The 24,946-nt window shown below is 37.2% G+C and overlaps 1 protein-coding gene across 3 annotated transcripts in view; it reads left to right on the forward strand.

The window, feature by feature from the left end:
• PLCB1 (phospholipase C beta 1) overlaps positions 1 to 24,946 on the forward strand; it is a 684,602-nt gene that overhangs the window by 541,556 nt on the left and 118,100 nt on the right. For all 3 annotated transcript variants that reach the window (XM_080813475.1, XM_080813477.1, XM_080813476.1), the window contains exons 17-23: positions 661 to 745; positions 2,691 to 2,815; positions 7,471 to 7,625; positions 10,651 to 10,815; positions 12,405 to 12,504; positions 13,200 to 13,304; positions 14,300 to 14,409. In XM_080813475.1, coding sequence (XP_080669601.1) covers positions 661 to 745; positions 2,691 to 2,815; positions 7,471 to 7,625; positions 10,651 to 10,815; positions 12,405 to 12,504; positions 13,200 to 13,304; positions 14,300 to 14,409 — 845 coding nt within the window. The remainder of the gene's footprint in view (positions 1 to 660; positions 746 to 2,690; positions 2,816 to 7,470; positions 7,626 to 10,650; positions 10,816 to 12,404; positions 12,505 to 13,199; positions 13,305 to 14,299; positions 14,410 to 24,946) is intronic.

The raw sequence follows: 24,946 nt of genomic DNA on the forward strand, positions 1-24,946 counted from the left end.
TTGGTTTTTGGCTGGGAAAAGAACAGAGAAGCTGTTGGACTCTTCTTAGTTTTACAGGCTAAGATGACTTTGTCTTGTTTCTTCCATTCTAATGCGAAGTTTGGATTCTACTTTCAAAAACGTTGCTCCTGTATTCTACTGAGACCTCTAACACATTCATCTATCCAGGCTCTCTTATCTAATCTGAAAACAAGGCCATCAGACTGGAAAATTTCCAAGGATCCTTCTGCTTTGAAATACCCTGATCTTACTGTCACATTAGTTATGTGAACGGAAGGGGCACATACAAACTGAGCCAATGACAATGTGAGCATCAAAGAGAGTCAGAGATGCTAATCTGAATGGATTTAGAACAAAAGATTCCCCCTGGGCTCCTTTTCTTTTGACAAAACAGCTTTCATTTACCACATCTAAAATTCATTTCCCCACCCTAATGCAAGGCCAGAGGCATAGCTGACTCAGGTAGTAAGTATTAGAAGAGACAGCGTCTTAGAAGATTCAACTTTGGGGACAGGTAAATGGTTCACAGAAAGAAATACATTTACAAAATTACGATGAGGATTCATTGCCCTAACATCGCTGAACACGTGCCTACTTCTTACGTGTTATCATTATACCGTTGTATTTTACTTCACCCTGTTTTTCTTGTCATTAACTCAGAAAGAAATAGAAGTTTCGAAATGTCTTCCTTCGTGGAAACCAAAGGCCTTGAGCAACTGACAAAGTCTCCCGTGGAATTTGTTGAGTATCCTTGATTTGACGAGTGACCGCTGAAAGGACCCAACTGAAGCCACGTGCCATTTGTTTGATTTTTGTTTCGAACAAGCAGAAAGATGCATGAAGTGGCTTCCTTCTGTCACGTGGGGTGAGAAATGTTTCAGGTTTCCTGTGTGAGGCTGATGGGGGTGGCCTCCCACTGGTCTGAGGTAAAGGAAGCTCAGGTTTCCAGGTGATTTTCACACCATCAAGCCTTTTGTCATGTGGCAATTTGCTTAATCCTTCTGAATTTCCTCATCTGTAAAACAGAACACATGATACCAGCTTTATGGCTTGCCTTTTGGGTGAGGGACAACAAGAGTAAAGCGTGTGTGTATATACTTCATACATATATAAGATAGAATATATGTAAAATGTTTACATATATATGTAAACTTTCTTCACACATCACATCCTTACATGTAGTAAGTGTCTAATCAGAAAATAGTTGGGATGATGGTGATAAGAATATAAATATTGGGACGCCTGGCCGGCTCAGTCAAATAAACATGTGACCCTTGATCTTGAGGTCATGTGTTCGAGTCCCACGTTGGGTGTAGAGATTATTTAAAAAAAAAAAAAAACTTTAAAAAAAAGAATATAAATATATATTACTAATAAGGGCTTTGTCTATAGTCCTGACACCAAAAACCTTCCATTTTTATCCATAAATCAAAAATGAAACAAGTCTGTAAACTTTTTTCATGAAAGCAATAAGTAGTAACTAGTAACTGCCTCAAACAGCCCAATTTCATGAAGCAAGTCCCAGAATAAAAAAAGTCACCCTTCGAATTCATCAACAACAGGAGAGGAAACAAATGTAAGCTCCATAAACAAAGTCAGACTCTGAAGTATTGACTCTTGGATACAACCTCCAATAGCTGTGTTAACTCACTGAATCCTCACAACAGACCTAGAATGTAGGGATTGTTCAATCTACTAAGTAAAGGAGGGAAACAGACACATAGATCAAGATAACTTGCTCTAGGTTCTACAGCCAGCAACTTCCGGAAATAAGGTTCAGACCCTTTTAGGCCTTATTCCCCTGCCCAAGCTCAACACCTTAGCTAACCACTACTAAATTTGGTAATAGGAAGAGTCATTGTGTTTTAAAGACATAGCATTGTTTAACAGCTACACGGTAGTCGAGAACAGAAGGCTCTCAGGATCCAAAACTGATGGCGGGAGGAACTCAAATACGAAACAAGGTCAAGGTCAAGCCTGGGTGGCTCAGTGGGTTAAGCCTCTGCCTTCGGCTCAGGTCATGATCTCAGGGTCCTGGGATTGAGCCCTGCATCGGGCTCTCTGCTCAGCGGGGAGCCTGCTTCCCCCTCTCTCTCTGCCTGCTGCTCTGCCTACTTGTGTTATCTCTCTCTCTCTCTCTTTCTGTCAAATAAATAAATAAGTAATAAAATCGTAAAAAAAAAAAAACAAGGTCAAAACCTTCTGTGTTATATTTACCTTGTTATCCATCATAGAGAGTACCACAATCTTGGCAAACGGCATTCTCAGAGAAGGCTAAAAAACAAGCAGAGAGCATTTCAAAAATAGCCATGCAGTTCACATGAGCCCCTTCTGCCAAAGACAGTATCACCCTCTCACATGCTTAGACACGCTTGAGCTTCTTCGTGTGTCCTTCATCGTGAAGCCTGTCCTTAATAATCTCCACAGAATCACACTGACTTCGACTCGGCCATTTTTGCTTCCCTATTAGTTTTTACCCACAAGGCTCTGCAAAGGTGATACAGTACATCTTTATTACAAAAGCACATTGATTCTGTGTGTTCAGGAAGTTCTTGACATTTTCACTGACTATCCCAATGAGATCCTCAGCAGTACTTCATTTTGCAATGGAGAAGGAAAGTGGCCTCTCAGTTAATAGTATTGGCTGATCATCTTTATAATTGTATTCACTACTTAACGTGATGGTCCAGATATAACAAAATGCAGCTTAGCAGGATATATCCGAAAGGAACCCGTGTGGATTCATCGAACTACATGCCTCAGCTCTTCTGGAATGCAGGTTGCCAAATGGTTGCCCTTAATTTTCAAACTGTGGGTAAGTAGCACAGTAAAAGCCCATTTCCGTTCTGTTATAAAGTCACATTTCCAGGCGTGCGAAGAGAAGCAAATTTCAGTGAAGGAAATATCACTACAAAAAAAAGGTAACCTTTGAAAACGGAGAAACTGTCTTTAATTATTTCTAGTGGTTTTGCATTATTTTCAAAGAAAAATGTTTATGCTTTTTAAAGTAATATGTAGAGGGGCGCCTAGGTGGCTCAATTGGTTGAGTGTCTGCCTTCAGCTCAGGTCATGATCCTAGAGTCCCTGCATCGGTCTCCCTGCCCATCAGGAAGTCTGCTTCTCCTTCCCCCTGCTCTTGCACTCTCACTCGCTCTCTCTTTCCCTCTCAAATGAATAAATACAATCTTTAAAATTTTAAAAATTAATATGTATATATTGTAGAAAATTTGGAAAATTTAGAAAAGTATGAAGAAAAAAATAAAACTGCCAGGAACACTACCAATCAGAAAGACAACACAGTTAACTTGTTGGCTTTGTAATCTATAAGGTTTTTTGAGTACATATATACAGTCTTTTTTATTTAATTCCTTGTTAAAAATGTGTATATATATATGTATGTATTTATATATATTTAAGTGCTATACAGAAATATATACACATATGTATGTGTGTGTGTATATATATATGTATTTATATATATTTAAATGCTATACAGAAACATGAATTTTAATAGCTATATGTGAAGGAAATTGACTATCTCTGGACATCAGGAATACTTTTTCTACTATAATGCTCAGGGAACATCTTGACTATAAATCATCAAATCTATGTCCTAATGTTCTTTTGGAAGACTTCCTAAAATAGAATTACTCTGTTAAAAGATGTGAACATTTTAAAAACCTTCATGCAATATGCCAAATTGTCCAACAAAAATGTTGGTTATTTACCCCAAAAATACAAAAAACACTAACTCAGAGGGATACATTTAGCCTTATGTATATAGCAGCATTATTTACAGTAGCCGAATTATGGACATAGTCCAAGTATCCATCAATAGATGAATGGATAAAGAAGATGTGGTGTATATAGAGTATATAGATACAATGGAGTATTATTCAACCCTAAAAAGAATGAAGTCTTGTCGTTTGCAGCAAGATGGATGGAGCTGGAGAGTACAATGTTAAGTGAAATAAACCAATCAGAGAGGGGTGCCTGGGTGGCTCAGTGGGTTAAGCCTCTCCCTTCGGCTCAGGTCATGATCTCAGGATCCTGGGATCGAGCCCTGAATCCGGCTCTCTGCTCAGCAGGGAGCCTGCTTCCTCCTCTTTCTCTCTGCCTGCCTCTCTGCCTACTTGGGATCTCTGTCTGTCAAATAAATAAATAAAATCATAAAAAGAAAGAAAGAAAGAAAGAAAGAAAGAAAGAAACCAGTCAGAGAAAGATGCCATATGATTTCACTTGTATGTGGAATTTAAGAAACAAAACCAATGAGCAACTAAAAGAGAAACAGAGAGAGACAAACCAAGAAACAGACTCAACTTTAGAAAGCAAGATGTCACCAGAGAGGAGAGTTGGGGGCGGGTGGGGTTTGAAATAGGTGATGGGCATTAAGAGGACACTTATCATAATAAAAAAAAATAAATAAATAAAATGATTTGAAAAAATCGGTACACTTGACAAGTCAAAAAAATATGTTCCACTGGATTTCTCCTCCATCGGCAGTGTATGATATGAAGTGTTTCCTCTCGTTTGAGATCTTGGTTAAGTATTACCATTGAAGAAGAATAATAATAGTATTCTGGACAAAATATTGTTGCTTTAATTTTATTTCTTTGATTATTATTGAGGTTGACCATTTAAATATGTGTTTTGATCTTTACATTTCTGCTTTTATGAAGTGCGTATTTATGGACTATTATCAATGTTCCTATCCACTTATAATAGCACTTTGTATATAATGAGTATGTTGTCATATTTTGTGAACAGATGAGACTGGGTTGATTAGTGTTTTATTTTATGGAGTCTTGGTTTATTTTTATTATTACAGGCTCTCCATCCCAGGATTAGATCCGTAATTACTTGTTTCTATCATGGCTACTTTTTTATTGCAATTTGACCCTTTCAACCACCCAAATTTAGTTGTTACATATAATCTCAGGAAGAGATCCATCCTTTTTACACTAAACTGAAATTACAGTTTCATAGATGTAGCCTTTTCTGATGTGGTTAATTTGGGTTCATTTTCTTCCAGTTATACTCCTTTACTAATAAATTTGTCTGCCTTCCTGGAGCCAATAGCTCACTGTTATTATTGTAATGTTTAATAATATGGTCTAATACCCAGAAATGGAAGTTCTCCTTCATGGCTATTAATTTTTAGTCGTTTCTTGCCATTGCCAGTGGGACTCCTATTCCAAATGAATTTAATTTACTTATTATTATTTCCTTCTCCCCCACTGGGAAAAAAATGGGATTTTTAACAAAATCACATTAAGTTTATATTAGTTTAAATGTTATAGTATGTTTCCCTCTCCTCACTGGAAAAAAATTACTTTGTTTAAAATCACATTAAATTTATAATTTGAGGAAATTTGAAGAAAACCAACACCTTTTAATTTTTAGTTTTCTTATCACAGAATGAATGTTTTTCTCTTCCCTTAAAAAGTTCTTACATTAGATCCTTCAGCAATATCACTCGTCTTCATCTGAGGTGTACTTTCTTTAGATGAAAGCCTTTTTTCCTGAACATTATATTTTTAGCAAATTGTTTCTGGATATTGATATACGGATGTTTATTTTATGAATAAATATGTTTTATAATCATCCTCCCAAGCTCTCATAATAGCCCATTTTGCCAGTAGCTTCCATTGGGTTTTTCGGGTAGAAACACACTCACAACAATTTAATCTCCTCTATATGTTTTTTCCCTTTGTGGTGATTTGGACTGACTATTCTAGAATAGTATTGAATAATAGTATTAAAGGTGGGCAGTTTCTCTTCAACCTGACACTAAGGAGAATTTCACTGAGTAGATGTTGGCTACGACTGAGACAAATACTCATTCACGCACTAAAGGAGCACATAGTCATCCTTATTGCGACTTCACTTTCCATGGTTTCAGTTACCCACAGTTAACAGGGGTCTGGAAGCAGATGCTCTTCCTTCCAACTTACTGTCAAAAGGTCAAAAGTAGCTGAATGCTGTGTCAAAATGCCTACATCATTTACCTCACTTTGTCTCATCCCGTAGGCATTTTAACATCTCACATCCTAACAAAAAGAAGGATGAATGCAGTACAGTAAGATATCTTTAGAGACAGACCACTTTCCTGTAACCTTTGTTACAGTATATTGTTATAATCATTCTATTTAAAAACATAGTATATGTAGTGTTAGGCACTATGTTTCAGACATCCACTGGGGGTCTTGGAACACATCTTCCATGGCGAAGTGGGGACTACTGTATGTCCTGTCCTAACTAGGAATTTATGTTGACATTATTAAATGTAGATTTGACATCTGTTGGGATGACCATATTTTCATTTCTTCTTTTATGAGTAAATAGATCCCCTAATATGTAATTGTCCTTCTGTTTCTGGGATTAATGCTACTTCCTAGTTGTGTGTTATTTTTCAGAACATACAACTTGCTATCGTAATTTTTTAGGCTTTTGGTGTCCATTTTTTTCAAGTACGATAAGCTGGTCATTTTCTTATTTTAGTACCATGTCCAATTGTGGTATCAGAGTTATCATAGGTTAATAAATTGACAGATACTACAGTTACCATTGGTTAATAAATTCACTTATTTTACCTCCTCCAAAAAGGATTGGCTACGTGGAACTTTGAAATAATTCTACGATCACCTTGTTATTGTCCACCTAAGCAGAGTTGAGTCCTGACTCAGACAATCTAGAACAATCTAGAACAGCTTCCCAGATTCCCTTTGACTTTAAAATGTTTTTTAAAAAACCTTACCAATTGTAATTAGTGTGGACATCCGTTTCATGCGCTGACTGAGCACATGAAAACTTTGGCAATAAGTTTTGTCCGTTAGAAAGAAGTCAGTGTGTAATTAGGTGTAGGTGGTAAGTAACAAAAGAAATGCAAATTTTAAAAAGGAAATCCTTTCCTCGTATAAATTAAAAAAAAAAAAATTCTAGCGTTCATGGTTGGTGAGGTGTAGGGAAGGCTCAGAAGCATGGATTAAAGGTTTAAAGTGGCATGAGCTTTCTGAAGGGCATTTTGGCAAGACTTACCAAAATGTACACATCTTCTTCCTGGAACACATCTTTTGACCTAGAAATGTCACTCCTAATAATGCCATCAATGATGGCTTCAAAGATTTCACAACAATGATATTCATCCAACCATTATATGTAATGAAGAATTTGTACAGTTGTTAAAATTAGAACAGACAAATATTTGGTGAAATAGACATCCTACATGTCCAAAACATATTTGAAGAAGAGAAATAAAATATGCACCAACGAGTTGGCAGTGGCTTGTCTCTAGATTTGGAGATTACAGCCTGACTTTTTTTTTTTTTTCTTATCTGTGTTTCCTACATTTCTACAGTGAATAAATAGTTCTTTTTAAAAAGGGGAGTAAAAATGGACTGCAGTAAAATCTTACTTTCTTGCTCTAAACACAACTATTGTCACAATAAGGGTTGTGTTTTTGATATTCAGACCTCGCTATGCAAATAAATATGGGGATGTACGAATACAATGGGAAAAGTGGTTACAGATTAAAGCCAGAGTTCATGAGGAGACCTGACAAGCATTTTGATCCGTTCACCGAAGGCATCGTGGATGGGATAGTGGCCAACACTTTATCTGTCAAGGTACGTACTTCTCTGTTATAAAACTGTCCCCAACCAAAGTCTCAAACACTAGCTATTTTGCGTAAAGAAGTAGTTTAGTCATTAAAAATTTAGAGCTAGCAATATCTCCACCTCCTCTATGCATTTTTCCTTTAAGGACTAAATCTGAATGAAAATTTTGGAAGCCCCATGCATGAGATGAAGGGGCTAAGCCCTATGCTTTAATAGGATAAAAATTAGACCCTAAATCAATAAACCAAGTTGGTGAGAGTCACCATGGTTGGTCCTTTCTTTTGGTACAAATATCAGCGACCCATGTCGGAAAAATCTTCTGGTCTTTTTTTTCTCCATTAATTCTAGCAAAATAGCCACCCTGAGCAAAAATGGAGAAAAAAAGGTATTCTCTCAGTAAATTATTGAATATTGAATAAAAGCTCCCAAGTTACCTCTTTAAAAATCTATCAGAGGATTCAGGGACTTAAAACACAGAGTAATGATACTAAGTAAAATAATTGCTTCATTAAACATACATCTGACTCTAAAATATTAATTCACAATTATTTCTGCAGTCTTTGAAATTAATGTTACATCAGGTAAAACTTTTTTTTAGCTGTAAGAAAGTATTTTGTACTGTGAATGAAAAATCATTTTATAAGGAGCTTTTTACATGAATTCTATAATCTCTGGGTTGTTGTGGCCATTTCAGTTACAATGTCTTTAAAGTTGCCTTTCTTTCCTGTTTAGATGGATAACTGTGGAATTAAGAAACTTTTTTTTAAACTGGATATAAACGCAATTTTCAGACTGACCTTAAGCAAAAGGCACATGAAAACCTATGTAAAAAAAATAATAATAATAAATAACAACAGTTCCACTAATTGCTGTCTACCCTAAGCTGGTTGAGTCCATTTTTTATTTAAAATTTATGTCCCTCGACACCAGAGGTTAAAAATTTCAGTGAAGTGTCTCAAAATTATATCCTTTGAAATTATTTCATGCCATGTATCTGAAGAGTGGAGTTGGCAGAATTAGAGCTTCGAGATTATGTTTATTTTAGGAAATTCTTTTCAGCAAAGGATGTTTCATTCCTGCCGAGTTTGATTAAGATAAACCCTTAAGCATGACACACCAACAAAGTGTTATTTTTAGAACCCTTGTCAGTTGTTGTTACAGTTGGATCAAACGAACAATTTTGTTTTTGTCTGCCAGATCATCTTGTTTTGTGCATGTTTGCTTGCTTATTTATTTATTTATTTTTTAAATCGGGACACCTGAGTTGGCTCAGTCTTTTAAGTGTCCAACTCTAGGTTTGAGCTCAGGTCATGATCTCAGGGTCGTGAGATTGAGCCCCGCGTCGGGCTCCGTGTTCATCGGGGAGTCTGCATGTCCCTTTCCCTCTGCTCCTCCTGCACTCACTGTCTCTCAAACAAATAAATAAATAATCTTTTAAAATTTTACTTAAAAATTCTACGATGAAGGTGTAAGTAGTTAGAAGATGATGACGTAGAAACAGGAAAGTGAGTTGAGGGGAAAGAGTTGAGACCCAAACAGATGGGAAGGGTTGCCTGAGTCCAGAATGGAGACACTGGCATAGAATCATCACTGTCCTCAGAGCGGACAGGCCAGGCCGCCAGCCCGTCCTGCCTTTCGCATGACAGCCAGAGCCAAGGGGCAGCTCCTGTCCATCCCCTTGTGCCTGTGTTTTGACCTTCTGACATACACTTCCTAGTGCCAGAACGGACTCAGGACCTCAAAAGGTGTTCCACCATCCTATTCTACTGATGGGAACATTGAAGGTCAGTGTCATTAATTTAGTTAAGAACTTCTGCTTTAATCAAACACCATAAGCACGCAGAATCCTCGGTGCACCTGATTTCCCAGTGTGACATGAAATATCTGCTAAGTTGTTCTCACTTAGAATCTCAAATTAAATAGAGATTGTTCCTGGCAGGTCCCAGGCACTCAGACTAAAGAGAACATTCAGGAAAAATCACCGATCCTGGGGGCAAAATTCAATGTCTTCCTCATTTTTCTCTCTAACCAGTTTGGAATTTCTGACCACATCAGCATAGCGCTCACAGGCTTCCCTGAGCCTCTGAGGGCCATTCCCAGGCCGACATCCTGTCGGCCCCGCCAAAGTCTTGGTAATTCTGTCCTCTTTCACGGACTTGAGCTCAGAAAGCTCCTGGCCACCAGACTACGTGATATTAAGCTCTTTGAACTCTATAATATCCATAAATTTTATAGCTAAGCAAGGATACCCATAATTGTGTGGATGGCTAACAGGTTGGTGTTAGCAGTAATGATAAACTGGGCTTGATGGCTTAAAGTCAATATTTGGATTTTATTTTTATTATCATTATGGCTTTTTATTTAAATATAACAACTCTGGCAGCACCTGGGTGGCTCAGTCAGTTAAGTGTCTGACTCTTGATCTCAGCTCAGGTCTTGATCTCAGGATTGTGAGTTCAAGCCCCACCTTGGAGACTACTTAAAAAAAAAATTAAAAAATTAAAGTATAATAACTCTGAGAATTGAATAGCATAGTGTTAACAACCACTCCTTCAAGTTGAATTTTATGAACAAAAAAAAAAGTTTTTTAAACGCTAGAGTGTCTACTTTGTTACGTTTTAAATTTGAACTCTTAAATAACCCTTTAACTTCATTTACAATCATGCTAAAATGAGAATTTTTTTTTCTCTTGTAACATCTTTAAGTATTAGAAAAAACCTTTATATTCAGTAGGCTTGAAGATCAATCTTCAACATTTAACAGATGTATCTCAAGTACAAAAGGTATAATCTCATCAAACTTTTGGTATTTGTTCATTTATTTCCTCCTATACAATTTTGTCTTATTAACTGACTCCTTCTAACCTTAGCTTTTTCAATGTGTGTCTACCAATTCCGTAATCAAGAGTACAATTTTCTTTGTACTCTTGCCTCTATTTCTTTTTGGTTATGATCCCGCCATCATTTGTACCTCTTAAGTATTTTCTTATATCACTTAACTCATTTATCAAGAGCTCCTTTTTATTATTTTCTAGATTATTTCAGGTCAGTTTCTTTCCGATAAGAAAGTCGGGACTTACGTAGAAGTGGATATGTTTGGTTTGCCTGTGGACACGAGGAGGAAGGCATTTAAGACCAAAACATCACAAGGAAATGCTGTAAATCCTGTCTGGGAAGAAGAGCCCATTGTGTTCAAAAAGGTTGGTCTCATATCCTTGATATGAGATGTAACTGCATATTCTAGGTGTTTCACTCTGAGGAAAAAAAATTAGGTGAAGAATTATTTGTCGCTTAATTTGGAAATTTACATATTTATAAAGCAATATCACTTTGGGGGCTATCTTAACTGTTCAGGATCTCTGTGAATCACTTGTTTAGATTTTCAGAATTGTGTTGTGAATCACTTAATTCTAAAATACGTCATTTGGAAGACCAGACAAACATATAAATTAACTTGTATTCTCTCATAACACAAGTGGTACATGATACATTTTCACTGTAATTGAAATGAAGTAAAGTGGGAAGTGGGGAATAATAGGGTAGCACAGAGAAGGAAGTCTATACTTCCTAAAAAATATATTAATTAAATTTCCTATTCCTATAACCTCTAGCCTCTGGCAGCTGGTCATTCTGTCTTGTCCGGATTCTGTCTGATAGAGTTAAAGTCTTTCCATTCGGTGGGACTTTCTGTCTGCCTTCACCAAATCTTCTTCACACAAGGTTGTCACACAAAGGAAGACATTAGTCCAGTAGAAAGTGAAATAGACTGTCTAGCCATACCCTTTGCTTATATCTGGCTAGAAGATCTAGAAAGGCCACCTTCTGCAAAGAGAATATCCATGTTAAAGGTCTCTGTGCTCCCACTATTTTTAATATGTTAATTAGATTTAATAGTAGTGTCTACTTCAAAGAGTTATTAATAAGTATTCCGTAATACACTGAAAACATTTATAAAACGTCTGACACTTTGAAAATAGTCAACAAATGCAAATGTTGACTATTTTCTTGCTCTTGTTACCAAAATTAAGTTTTTTAAGGATACAGTTAGTCTCATGTTCTCCACACATGTTTTATATGGGGGGTGGGGAATGAGCAATTACTTGTTGCTAACTTGGGAATTATTTATAAAGCAATCTCATTTTGAAAGCTGTTCGGCCAGCTCTATTTTTGGATGTTTGCTTTTGCTTGGAAAGTATAAAAGCAATTTGCTTTGAAACTTTAAGAGTAGGGGCACCTGGCTGGCTTGGTCGTCTAAGCATCCAACTCTTGATTTCAGCTCGGGTCAGGATGTCGGAGTCATGGGAATGAGCCCCACATGGAGCTCCACGCTGGTGTGGAGGCTTCTCCCTCTCTCCCTCTCCCTCTGCCTCTTGTCCTTCTCTCCTCCCTACTCACGCGTGCGCTCTCTCTCTCTCACTCAAAGAAAAAGAAAAAAGAAAATGTAAGAGTAAACACTCCAATAGTGATAAGACTACTAACTTTATATTTAAATGAATATTTAAACTCTTGTCATTTCCATATTGAGAATGTTCATGTCAAAAGTAAATGGTCTACATGTGGAACAAACCCTCTCTCAGGACAAGGTGATAAGACATAGACAAAGCCATATCTCTGGGATTCCTTTGGAAAAATCCAAGTTCTAGAGCAACAACTTCACTTTTAATCAGTTCGCTAACTAGAAACTTCTACTGGAGTTTGGAAACACAGGCCATATTTGAATATTACCTTTCTAATTCTTTCTTGGAGTCGCTCCTTCTTGTAACCACTTGGATCCTGCATTTCCCTCTAGGTGGTGCTTCCTTCTCTGGCCTGTTTGAGGATAGCAGTTTATGAAGAAGGAGGTAAATTCATTGGTCACCGGATCTTGCCAGTACAAGCAATTCGGCCAGGTACGGATAGTGTGGTGAGAAACTATCAAAGCCGTCAAGAAAACCATCGCCACCTTACGTGATTGTTCAAGGGTGATTGAGGACGCTATCTGAAAGCTCAGTGGGTTATAACAAGTGCTTTATCTTCATGCTCACGAGTCTATGGGTTGGCGGGGTTTGGCTGGGCTTAGCCATGAGGCTGTGCTTTAAGGTGAGGGCTGGAGTTAGGTCTGTTCCATGTGCACTCATTCAGGCTTCTGGAAGGAAGGAGCAGGGGTACCCACAGTACGACATTTCTGGCCACCCCCTGGAATGCACATAAGGGCAAGCCTGACTGCAAATGCATTTTAAGTCTCTGTACCATATCACTGACATCCCGTTATCTAAAGCTAAGCATATGGGCTGAGCCCCAAGTCAAGAAATCACATACAGGGGAAGAATTGGGACCAATAATTCAGTCCATGACATAGAATTTTAAATTCTCTTCTGTGGGGAAAAACATGATTGGAAGGGAGAATAATCAGAATCAACATTGTTTTCCTGTCTGCTTAGAAAAATAATATCATGTAAAACCACGTGATGAAAATGGGAAAGAAGTGACCTGTTTGTCATCCATAGTCTCCTAAAATAAACACTTATATCACATAGATGTTCCTCTGTTGTAACTAACACTGTGAAGAAAATACATGATACACAGTATTAATGTCCTCCTCTAGGCTATCACTACATCTGCCTGAGGAATGAAAGGAACCAGCCTCTGATGCTCCCAGCTGTCTTTGTCTACATAGAGGTGAAAGACTATGTCCCAGATACATATGCAGGTAAGAAACCTAACTCAAGGGAATGTTTCCACCTGGGGCCATTCTTATTTTTGTGGTTTAGTGGAAGGAAAACAAGACCAAAAATAGGCAGGAAATTCTGGCCTCAGAATCACTTCTATTTAAGTAGGTATGTTGATTAAATTGCTCAAGTCTTTGTCAATAAATTTTCATTTCATTTCAATTAAGTCCCAGTAAAATATTGAGCATATTTATCTACTCATGGTATTATTTTTATGGATCCAGCAATTTCTAACCCATGCTTTTTGGTACTACAACAGTGTATCTAGGTCTGTACAATGAATTTGTCTTTGGCCAGTTTTAGAAGCCAGGTCCTTTTCATGGGTGAAATCCTAGGGTTAGAGGAATTAACCAATGACAATGTCAACGAAGAATCATAAATATAAATAGTCACAGTGTTGGGTGGCCTGGTTGTAAGGTATTGGAGAGTGGTGGAGACTATGGCAAACTTGGAGCACATGTCCATCCAGTGAAGGCAGCCATCACTCACTTCAGCTAGACCATATCATGTGTGAATGATACTCATATTGCCAAGTCTTTAGGTTGTTCCAGTAGTCTGGAAAGCAGGTGTTTTATGTGAAATGTCTTCCTTCATTTATGAAACACCACTTTGGCCAAATAGGACAAGTGTGTGGGCCATTGTTGGAATGGATGGACTCCTCAAGAAGAAAGTAAAAACTATGGAATATTGAGGTATCTGGGTTGAAGCCTATCCAGTTTGGCTGTCAGAGCTGAACTCCTTTGAGTTCTGTCTCCTTGAGATTGTAGCAAAGGGTCCTGAGTCTTGTCCATTTCCAAAATGCTGGATGGATGAGTGTGTAGTTACATGGTAGATGGAAGAGTAGAAGATGGATGATGAATCAGTGGATGGGAGGGTGAGTAGACAGATGATGAGTGAACTCATGGATGGATGAGTGGATGGTGGATTATCAATATTTCCAGGACCTTTGATCTGAAAATGTTTCTTCTTTATTTAGATGTGATTGAAGCTTTGTCAAATCCAATACGATATGTGAATCTCATGGAGCAAAGAGCTAAACAGTTAGCTGCTTTGACACTGGAAGATGAAGAAGAAGTAAAGAAAGAGGTGAGCAAGTGTTCTAATCTTATGTGGGATTAAGCATGATTTCCACACCCAGCGGCTGGCTTTGCCTATATAACATCATGCCTCGGGAGAAGAAAATAGCCCATTGGAAAAGTTTTTTGATGTAGCTCAGCATCATCTCATAAGACATCTATATGATTGGCAGAATTTTTCATATTTCATCCTCTTTTGATATTCTGTGCCCACCCCAGCATCGAACAGTCCATTTCTGGCCATTTCAGGTGAAAGTTTCTAACTGATGTCATATTGCTTAAAGGTGACTAAAGCACTTAGAAAAGAAGATGATCATCGTGTTATTTAGTATTTTATTTTTTGTCTTTAGAGTGTAGGATTTTCAAAGTGCTTTTGTGACTTTGTAGAATACATAAAGTCCTTAATATAAATACCTAGTGTGTAGTACGGGCCATAAAATGGTATCTACTACTCTTATGCTGTATATTTATATAATACATATTTCCAAATAATTGGTATATTTTTTTAAAAATTAGGTGTCACAATGCAAAGAGTAATCAAGGAAGGGATTAGAAATATTAGAAGTGAAATTTAAAAATAAAAAACTTCTATGTAGACTGGTAGTCTTTTAGTTTTCAAAAAAGTGAAATATAGTTTAATGATTGAAAGTGACATCAATATTAAAAATAGTGAAAGAAATAAGCTATTTTCATACTTCATTTGAATATTCTGAAGATAAATTCATTGAGAAAGATGAGAAAAAATGGAGAACTATCAGAATGAGGGAAAGAAATCTTGAAAATTGTTTAGATAACTATATCTAATACCCGAGTCCATTAAAGTTGATATAATTTATCATTTTTAAGATTTATTTATTTATTTGAGAGACAGAGTGAGCATGCAAGTGGTGGGGGGAGGGGCAGAAGAAGAGGGAGAAACAGACTTCCCACTACACGTGGAGCCCAACTTGGGGCCTGATGCCACAATTCCAAGATCATGACCTGAGCCAAAACCAAGTCAGATCCTTAACCAACTAATCCACCCGGGCACCCCAGGTTGATATAATTTATTAAATAACTTTTTTTCTTATTCCAAAAGAAACCTAGGTTTATCACAGGAAAATTTTGAACTAAACATGAGAAAAGCAAATCCCAAAGATATTACCTATAATTCAAACACCTAAGCCACCGAGATCTAACACTCCATATATAAAATATATAGCTAGTCTTTTTATGCACAGTTATTACTTTCTCATAAAATAGGATAATATTCACAATCTGTGTTTTGACCCTTTATTTTCACTTAATGCAAATATTTTCCATGTCATTAAATATTCTTCTATGACATACCCTTTAATGATTTCATGGTTTTCTATCATATAGCCATATCATAGTTTATTTTTGCAACCCCTATTATTGGATATTTAAAATACTCCACTCTTTTTTAAAAGATCTTCAGTAAACATATGTAAATACATTTTGAACACATCTGTGATTATTTCCAGCTTTTTAATATAGAAATTTAGAAATTTTTTATCTAAAATATGTTGAGCTAATTGAACATGAGAAAAAAATGAAAGGAAAGGATAACATTCAACATAAGAGTAACATTTTCCAGGCTCTTATTTACACTGCTGGCATTGTATCCCATAGAACCTGTAGAGAGTGAAATTTAAAGTTAGACTGGTGAGTTTCATAAATAATGCTTTTTGTGGTATGCAGTAAATAGGGTTATAGGAAAATTTGATACTGCCAGAAAATTATGCCTAACAGCAGACATAAATATACTTCCAGTCCTCTGGAGAAGCCTGTGGCCATGAGCCCTCTATAGCCCACACCGGCAGCAGCCCTGTAGACGTGGGTGAAGCAGCACTAAAATGAAGGTCTGAGGGGCGCCTGGGTGGCTCAGTTGGTTAAGCGTCTGCCTTCAGCTCAGGTCATGATCCCAGGGCCCCGGGATCCAGCCCTGAATCCATCTCCCTGCTCAGCAGGGGATCTGCTTCTCCCTCTGCCCCACCCCCTGCTTGTTCTCTCTCTCACTCTCTCTCTCTCTCAAATAAATAAATAAAATCTTAAAAAAATAATAAATATAAAGAAGGTCTGGGTCGGACACCAATAACATCTGCTTGGAATGTGGGAAGCCCCTCCTTCTCTGAGCCCCACACAAGCAGTGAATGCTTGGACTAAGCCTTCAAAATTCACACAGGGGGCCTAGGTGTTTCACATTTGTTTTTTTCCCCTCAGCAGATAACAAGCATAGATGTTAGAGGCACACATAACCTTGGAAGTGCATTTACTTCCAGAGGACTGGAACTACATTGCTGGAGATGTCTGCTAGGTTATTCTTGGAAGGAGGTGACCCATGCCGAGCAAGGGAAAGATCCAGGAGAATAAGAGCCCAGGTCCATGTTTTCTGGGTGGGCAACTTTTGTATTACAGTTCACACTCCTGAGCCCCCATGGGATCAGGCTGAGGCTAGACTCTGGGCTGAAACTTCATTTCAACTTAATCTTCTTTTCCAGTCTTATCCTGCTTTCCATACTTACTTACCTTCCTGCAGTTTCCCGCTGTTCTCAGTAACTCATGCACTTAACTATCGCCATGTTGAATTCTGCTTATAGGGAAAGCAATGAGGCTCCAAAGTTGCTGTTTTATACTGAAAACCAAGAACAAATGCCTTTTCTGAATTTTTTGTCTGGGAACCAGAATTTGAATGTTTGACAATAGTTACATCCTTAATTCTAGTGGTTCTTTAGAGATCATAGCGCTTTTTCTTTCCAATAACCTTCAAAAGGATTAAAAGGAAAAAATTCAGTGAATGCCTCATTTTGCTCTTATGGACACCAATATGGAATTAGAGGCTCTCCTTAGAAATCTAACAGAAGCTCTGAAATTCTTTTCTCTTCTACCTGCTTTAGCTCACTAACATACGTAATAAAATATAATTCAAGGTAAAGATAATTTATATAGATAGAAATAATCCTTAATAACGTCCTTCTCCAGTTAGAGAACAGGAATCTTTTTAATCGACTGGGTATGTCTTATTTTCTAGGAAATAGAAGTTCAAAGTTCACATGTATTGTCATTATTTAGAAACAATACTTTTTCTATCATCAATTTCTACATATTCATGAGCCAAGTTCTCCAAGGAGTGAACCCTCAGTTGGAGAGAACATTTCAAGATACCAGTTTCTGCTTATATAGTACAGCAATTGAGATAAAAAGTCTCTCTCTATATTTTTTAAGATTTTATTTATTTATTTGACAGAGAGAGACATAGCGAGAGATGGAACACAAGCAGGGGGAGTGGGAGAGGGAGAAAGCGGGCTTCCTGCTGAGCAGGGAGCCTGATGTGGGTCTTGATCTCAGGAGCCTGGGATCATGACCCGAGCTGAAGGCAGATGCTTAACAACTGAGCCACCCAGGCACCCCGTGATAAAAAGTCTTTTAATGAGGTATTCTACACATGGTGCACCAGAAAGACTTTTTCTCGTGATTGCAAAAAAAATGTCACTCTAAGGAACAGGAGACCTAAGGCCTTCAAGATGTCAGGGATCCTGTCACACTGTAGTCCTTTCAAAGCCTTATCTTTGCCCCAAACATCACGTATCAAAAATCTGTTTAGAGAGAATGCAACGCTAATGAATATAAAAATACAGAAGTAGCATTTTAGGTCAACTTTATTTTTGTTTCTCCTCTAGCAGTAGTGATCAGAAAGGATTTTCAGTAAATGTATAATGTTCGTTAAATTTAGAGGATATTTAGACATTTTCAGTTTTAGAAATAATTTTAGAGACATTGAATCCCAGAGATTCCAAATGGTCCAACAGAGAAAATATAATTTTTTTTTTACTTTGAAATATCAAAACCCTAAATGACCTCATTTTTGAAACTCAAGGAAAAAAAAATCATTTGCCCTTACCATTTAACGCAAGGAAGAAAAAGTCATTCCACACCTTTGAACACCGATGTGCCCTTTATCTTGTCTTGTAATGATGTAAGTTTGTTTGAATGAGGCCACTGAAAATAAGTAGCTGTGGTTTTCTCAAAAGAAAATTCTATCTAGGACATGGCAGGCACTGGAGACACTATTTTAGCAACGAAGACTTTTTTAGTATAATCCTTTTAACTTGGTAGTTATAAAGGTCATTTCTATTTGAAAACTAAAGACTTCATTGGATGGCAAAATATTCCCAGATTTGTAATACTTTAATAAATGATCTTCATAGAGTAATGTGCAAACCAAGTAACTAGGCAAGTTGAAAATTCCCCCATGCTTTGAACACTATACATTTCAGATCATGTGGAAAGATAGATAGATATCTATAATAAATCCAACATATATTTATGTAAGTTAAGGAATAATAGAGATTTGAGTTGCTGGGTTTATTTTGTGTCTTTTAAAGTTGTCATTCAGGACACTGGGTTAGTAAAATTGTAGAAAGTTGCCTAATCTGAATTATAACAAAGCCTTTAAAACATTTATAACTATTTCTTTGTTTAAAAAAAGGTATATAAAAAATTTTTAAACACAATAACCCTCCCCAAAAAAACCCAAAAAGACCCTGAGTAATCTTGGAGATAACATGTTTGGTGTATGTCCTAACATGTAGATGCATATATTTTTTTCTTTTAAAAAATATTAATTTTTAAAAATGGTTTCACAACCCTAATGTTTTCATGGGTTATAGAAATACCTGATGAGACATCAGTAATGCTCCTGATTTTCTATTTTTAAAATACACCTGTAAAGAGAAAAGTAAATATACAATGTATTGAACACAAAATATTACATGACATCTTTAATGTCCACAAGCAGTACTTGAACATGACTTGTTTTAGCATGTTGGGGAATGCAGAAGCATTTTACTGAGCGCTTACAGCGTACCTAGCACAGTTCTGAGCCCTTTCATGGATTAACACACTTACGTCTTAAAATATCCATATGTCTTGGTTACTATGATTATTCCCATTTAGCAGATGAGGAAACTGAGTACTGAGAGATTTGATTTCTCAGCCGGTGTCACACAATCAGTAAGGAGGAGAGTTGGTGTTGAAATCCAAGCCATCTAGCTCCAGAACTCATGTTCTACACCAGCATTTCTATAAGTCTGATGTGCCAACCGGGGAGGGCATCCTGAGTCACTAGGTCTCGAGTGGGGAGAGGCTCAGCACCTCTCACAAGCCCCAGGGGATGGGATAATGCCGTTGTTTCACAGAGTATACTTTGAGTAGCAATGGACCACACTCCATCCATTGTGCTGCCTCAATAACAAAATTGCAATTTTCTGGTAACTGTAAACAAGGACTACCCTTCATTCCTCTTTCTGTCCTCTATAGCATGTGGCTTGGATAACTAACCACAGAATATAAGACCTTTACCTTAAATGGCAGCATCCTTTGAATTGAATTTTTTTTTTTTAATCAAATGTCAAGATTCCCCCTGCCTTTACATCACTGGATATTATATTATTCTTCAATGGTGAGGCTTATTTATGTGGGTTCCCTTTGATTAATTTGCACAGTGGCTTCTGGCCAAAATTCAGTTCCCCCAACTCAAAAGTTCTAAGGCCATGTTCATTCACTAAGTGGACATTGCCACCATTGGAGAAAGTTATGATCTAAGACAGAGAATGTGATGTCCCAAACCTTCCTCAACCTTCAAGGCCAAAATTTCTGTTCTCAAGACCCTGTATCATCTGTGTGTGTAATGCACAAGTGAAGGTGTGTTGTGGTCTTTATATCATTTTGACATTGAAAGGGAAAGATGTTTAGTAATACCATAATTTCATTTATTCCAAGAGGCCTACTTTTTAAGTTGTCAGACTCATGTGTTCTTATAAGTGAGCTGGAATGTATCAAAAATAATTTATTTCCTTACTCAGTATATAGCAAAATAGGCATCTTTGATGGGATTTGATTATTTGAGAAGAAAAAGGTTAATTATATGATCTAGTATGGATTTCACCAGTAAGGTAACAACAGCAAAAATCTAAGATGGTACAACTCATAAGGTTACCATGTTTAACTTCAGAGAAAGCATTGGGCGTCGCTTAATCTGTTTCTAAGGCAGAAGCTTGTTACCCCATCCATGGTTCAAGAACTTGGCACTAAAATCAAAGACGAGGTTTCTTGGCAATTTTGGATTCTCTTTTAAGTGAAAATCTTGCTCCTCAAATAATAATTTAGCAACATGCCATCTTATAGAAACAACAGTTTCTCACAATCCCTGAACTTTAAAGCATCCAATAAAGTGGGAAGAGAAAGTTTGCCTTTTTGGAGATGGCCTTTAGATAACGACACTGTGCCTTTATTCTATATACAGCTTTGGCGTTTACAAGGCATTTATTGGGCCCCCTGGGAAAAAAAACCTGAGCCCTAACTAGACAACATGTAATCCCCATTTTTAAAAGAGGGAAACAGTTGCATGGTAGATTGACTTGCCTATTATCAGTAAGCCAAAAATGGAGGAACTAGAGTCTTTTTAAATGAGTTCTCAAGAGAAGACCATATATGAATTTGAGTTGAAACTACTCAAGGATTGGTCCAATCTCACTGCTTTTACAAATCTCCACCATATCAATTTTTCAAATTTCAATGGATTCAAATAAGGAGCTTTGGGTTCATCTGCCCAAAATAGCGCTACACCCAGAAATTCGAATCTCACAGTCCATGCAGGCCCCATACTATAGGGGCTCTAAAAGTGTGACTCTCAATGACAAAGTTTTTCACTCTCTAGAGGAAGTCTTCTCCAATTTTTAGGTGCAGACAGATCCCCTGGGGATCTTGTTTCAGTGCAAATCCAGATTTCATTGTTCTGAAGCAAGGCACAAAATTCTGCATTTCTTTTCTTTTTTTTTTTTTTTTAAGATTTTATTTATTTATTTGATAGGCAGAGAGGTAGGCAGAGAGAGAGGAAGGGAAGCAGGTTCCCTGCTAAGCAGAGAGCCTGATGCGGGGGCTCAATCCCTGTACCCTGGGATCATGACCTGAGCCGAAGGCAGAGGCTTTAACCCACTGAGCCACCCAGGCGCTAAGGGCCTTCTGAGTAAACCTGCTGCTACTGACCTATAGGACCAGATTCTGAGTAACAAGGCCTTCAAACTTAAGCATCCTTCAGAATCACCTGGAACACTTCCTAAAGCACAGATTGCTGGCCAGGAGAGTTTCTGAGAGTAGGCTGGGGTGTATTTGCATTTCTAATGAGTTTGTTAGTCATGTTGATGCTGCTGGTAAAGGGACAGGCATTGAGAACCAATGTTGTGGAATCTACGTCTGTGGCTCACTTGGGGCTCTCCCCACATGGAATTAAGAAGCCATTATTCAGGGGCGCCAGAGTGGCTCAGTCGGTAAAATATCTGCCTTCCACTCAGGTCATGATCTTGGGGTCCTGGGGTCGAGCCCCACATTGGGCTCCTGGCTCAGTGGGGAGCCTGCCTCTCCCCCTGCTCATTCTCTCTTTCTCTCTAAGTGAACTTAGAATCTTAAAAGAATAATACTAGAAAAATAAATAAATAAATGAACAAATAAATAAATAAATAAATAAATAAAAAGCCATGATTCCATCCACTTTAAAATGTCACCTTCATCACAAGACCCCAGTAGGGCTCCAGGAGAAACTCTCTTCTCAGGGAATTGTCCAGAATCTGTTTTGTGAGTGATTGACCAGAGTGCCTACCAAGTGGTTCGGCTTAGATAAATTGAAAGATACATCCCCACAGGATGAATGTTAAGGGTGGTTGGTCTACATTCATTTTTTTTTTTTAAGATTTTACTTATTTACTTGACAGAGAGAGGTCACAAGTAGACAGAGAGGCAGGCAGAGAGAGAGAGAGAGAGGGAAGCAGGCTCCCTGCTGAGTAGAGAGCCCAATGCGGGACTCGATCCCAGGACCCTGAGACCATGACCTGAGCCAAAGGCAGCGGCTTAACCCACTGAGTCACCCAGACGCCCCAGTCTACATTCATTTTAAAAAGAAAAATTCATGATTTCTGCCCAACTATAAAGAGTTCATTTTTTTTCTGATTTCAGAAAAAAGACTGTATCAAATATTTCTAATACATTAAAATTGGCAGGAACAATAACAAAGGTAACAGATATAAAATAGTGTCTCCCTTTAATCTCCTTCTAAATAAACTGCCATAATTCTGAATTAAATGCAGATTCTCTACAGACAAGGACAGCATCTCCATTCGCTCACTGACTCATTCATTCAAAAAAAGTTGTTTCTTATGGTAACATAAGGTGGTTCTTTAGTTTCAGGCCATTGTCATTGATAGTGTATGTAGTGATCATACATGAGCTGAAAATAAAAGGCAGATTTCTTCATTTATTCATCCAATAAAAAAATTTTTGAACACAACTTTGTCAGTCACCATGCTGGGCATTGTAGCCTATATTATATTATACAGGATATATATGTTAATAAATACAATAATACATATTAATAATATATATGCAATATATAATAAATAATTGTATAATAATAATATATTAATATATATTAATAATTTATATAATGATGAGAAAAATCAGGTGTTCTCATAGCCCTTACAATCTGGAGGAAGAGACTAACATTAATAAAAATTCATGCATATGCATGTAAACAGCTGCTACAAATGTTTCAGCAAAGATACCATGTGAATGCTGATGATTTTTTACGTGATCACAGATATGACAAAAACGGAAGTCAACAGATGTATTTATTCAGCTCCTTAAAGCTGTGTCCTGCTTCTAACTCACTCTGGTGGACTCTTTACAATATGGTTTTGCTATCATTTATTATAAAAATTCTCAAATGTACCCAAATGTTGAAAGAACTGTATAATGAACATCTATATATCAATCACCTGGATTCCACAATTTACATTTTGATGCATTTGCTGTATCACATTTATATCTATCTTTAACCATTCCTCTATCCATTCATTAGTCTATCTTATTTTTTGATGCATTTCAAAGTAGGCTGCAAATATTAGTTTACTTCATCCTGAAATGCTTCAGGGAGGTTTTTAGAAGTGTTTTTAATTCCTTAGAAATGTGCAGTGGATGCATTATTTCATTTCATTCAGGGAATATAAATTCAAGGTGCCAGTTGTATGTGTGTTTGAGGAAGTTCTATCTGAAGGGAAAAGCCCCCATCTGTCCGGAGTGGACTGGATTTCTACATGAAGAAATTATAAGCCTTGACCTTGATATTCAGTAAAAGCTGATGACCTTATCCCTTACTCATCTGAATAATACAATACTGAATCAAGATGCTGTCATCCTAACCACTACATGGAAGGGACTATACTTTTTATGTGACTCAGGCAGGACAGCATGACCCAACACCTCCAACAGTACAATAAATATTTGGTATTTGGAAGACCCCTTACTTAGCTATATTACACTCTCAAATAAATTCTCCAAACTCCTCAAATCCTGGTTTTCTATTGCTTGGTTGTCGGGTCCAAATTTTCAATGCACTGGATAGAAATCTTTTCAACTGGTGTACCAAATAGCATCACGTCCTTCTGCAAAACTTGTTTAAAAAGGGGGGGGGGGCTTTCCAGTTATCCTATTAATGGTCCACATGTGTTATATTTTAAAGTCACTCCTGTTCATGTTGGAAGGAGAACGGATATAAATATTTTAAAATCTTGGTTTTAAAAAGGCCATTATTCTGTACTTTGAAGGAAAAAATGTTGTAGTGCTTCCATTTGGCCACTAGAGGGCAGGCACCTGCTGCTGTAGTTCATTCTGCATAATTTTCTCCATCCAACTAAGCAAAATCTAGTGCAACTAACATACTATCTTCTGAACTTTGTTTCCTTGAACTGTATTTAATTGGATTCCAGGAAGCTCTCCATTAAATTGAGAAAACTGACATTTCTTGTTCTGTTGTTTCTATCACAATTTCCAGTAAAATGGTTTCCTATTTAGTATTTCATGCTTATTTTATTCAAACTCCTAAAAAAAGACTATTTGGGGAAAGGCTAGGCAGAAACAGAGTCACAGGTGTTGACCCCCACTGATTCTTTTGATAGGGACAAGGAATTTGGTTTTTGGACTTCAGCTCACATATCTATGAAGGGGAATTATTCAACCTTTCAGTGATGATGTCAAAACCTTTCATTCTAATATTATATTACTACTATAGGCATTTTTTGTTTTTCAGTTCTTGCATTTAGCTGTTCTATTCAACTCATTTAGCTTTTTATACAGGAATGCCTTTTAGTGTAACAAAGTTAACTCTTTGGGAATGATGTTTATATTTATATATCTCTAAATTTCAGCTGCAAATTAAGTTACTTTTGTTGTTCCTTAAAAGTTGCTATTAGCTTAAAATTCAGAGTGAAGTAGGACAGCAGTGAAACTCAGACTCTTAACACATATTCAGACACTAATCCAACTGTTAACTGTGTGGCCTCTAGCAAGTTATATGACTTTTAATAAAGTCTTTAGTAAAGACCTTTTTTTAAAAGATTTACTTGTCTATTTATTTGAGAGAGAGAGAGCAAAGAGGGAGAGAGAGAAGCAGACTCCCCGCTGAGCACGGAGCCTGATGCAGGGCTCGATCCCAGAAC

Source organism: Martes martes (genome assembly GCF_963455335.1).
Source record: "Martes martes genome assembly, chromosome: 9".
Classification (NCBI taxonomy): Eukaryota; Metazoa; Chordata; class Mammalia; order Carnivora; family Mustelidae; genus Martes; species Martes martes.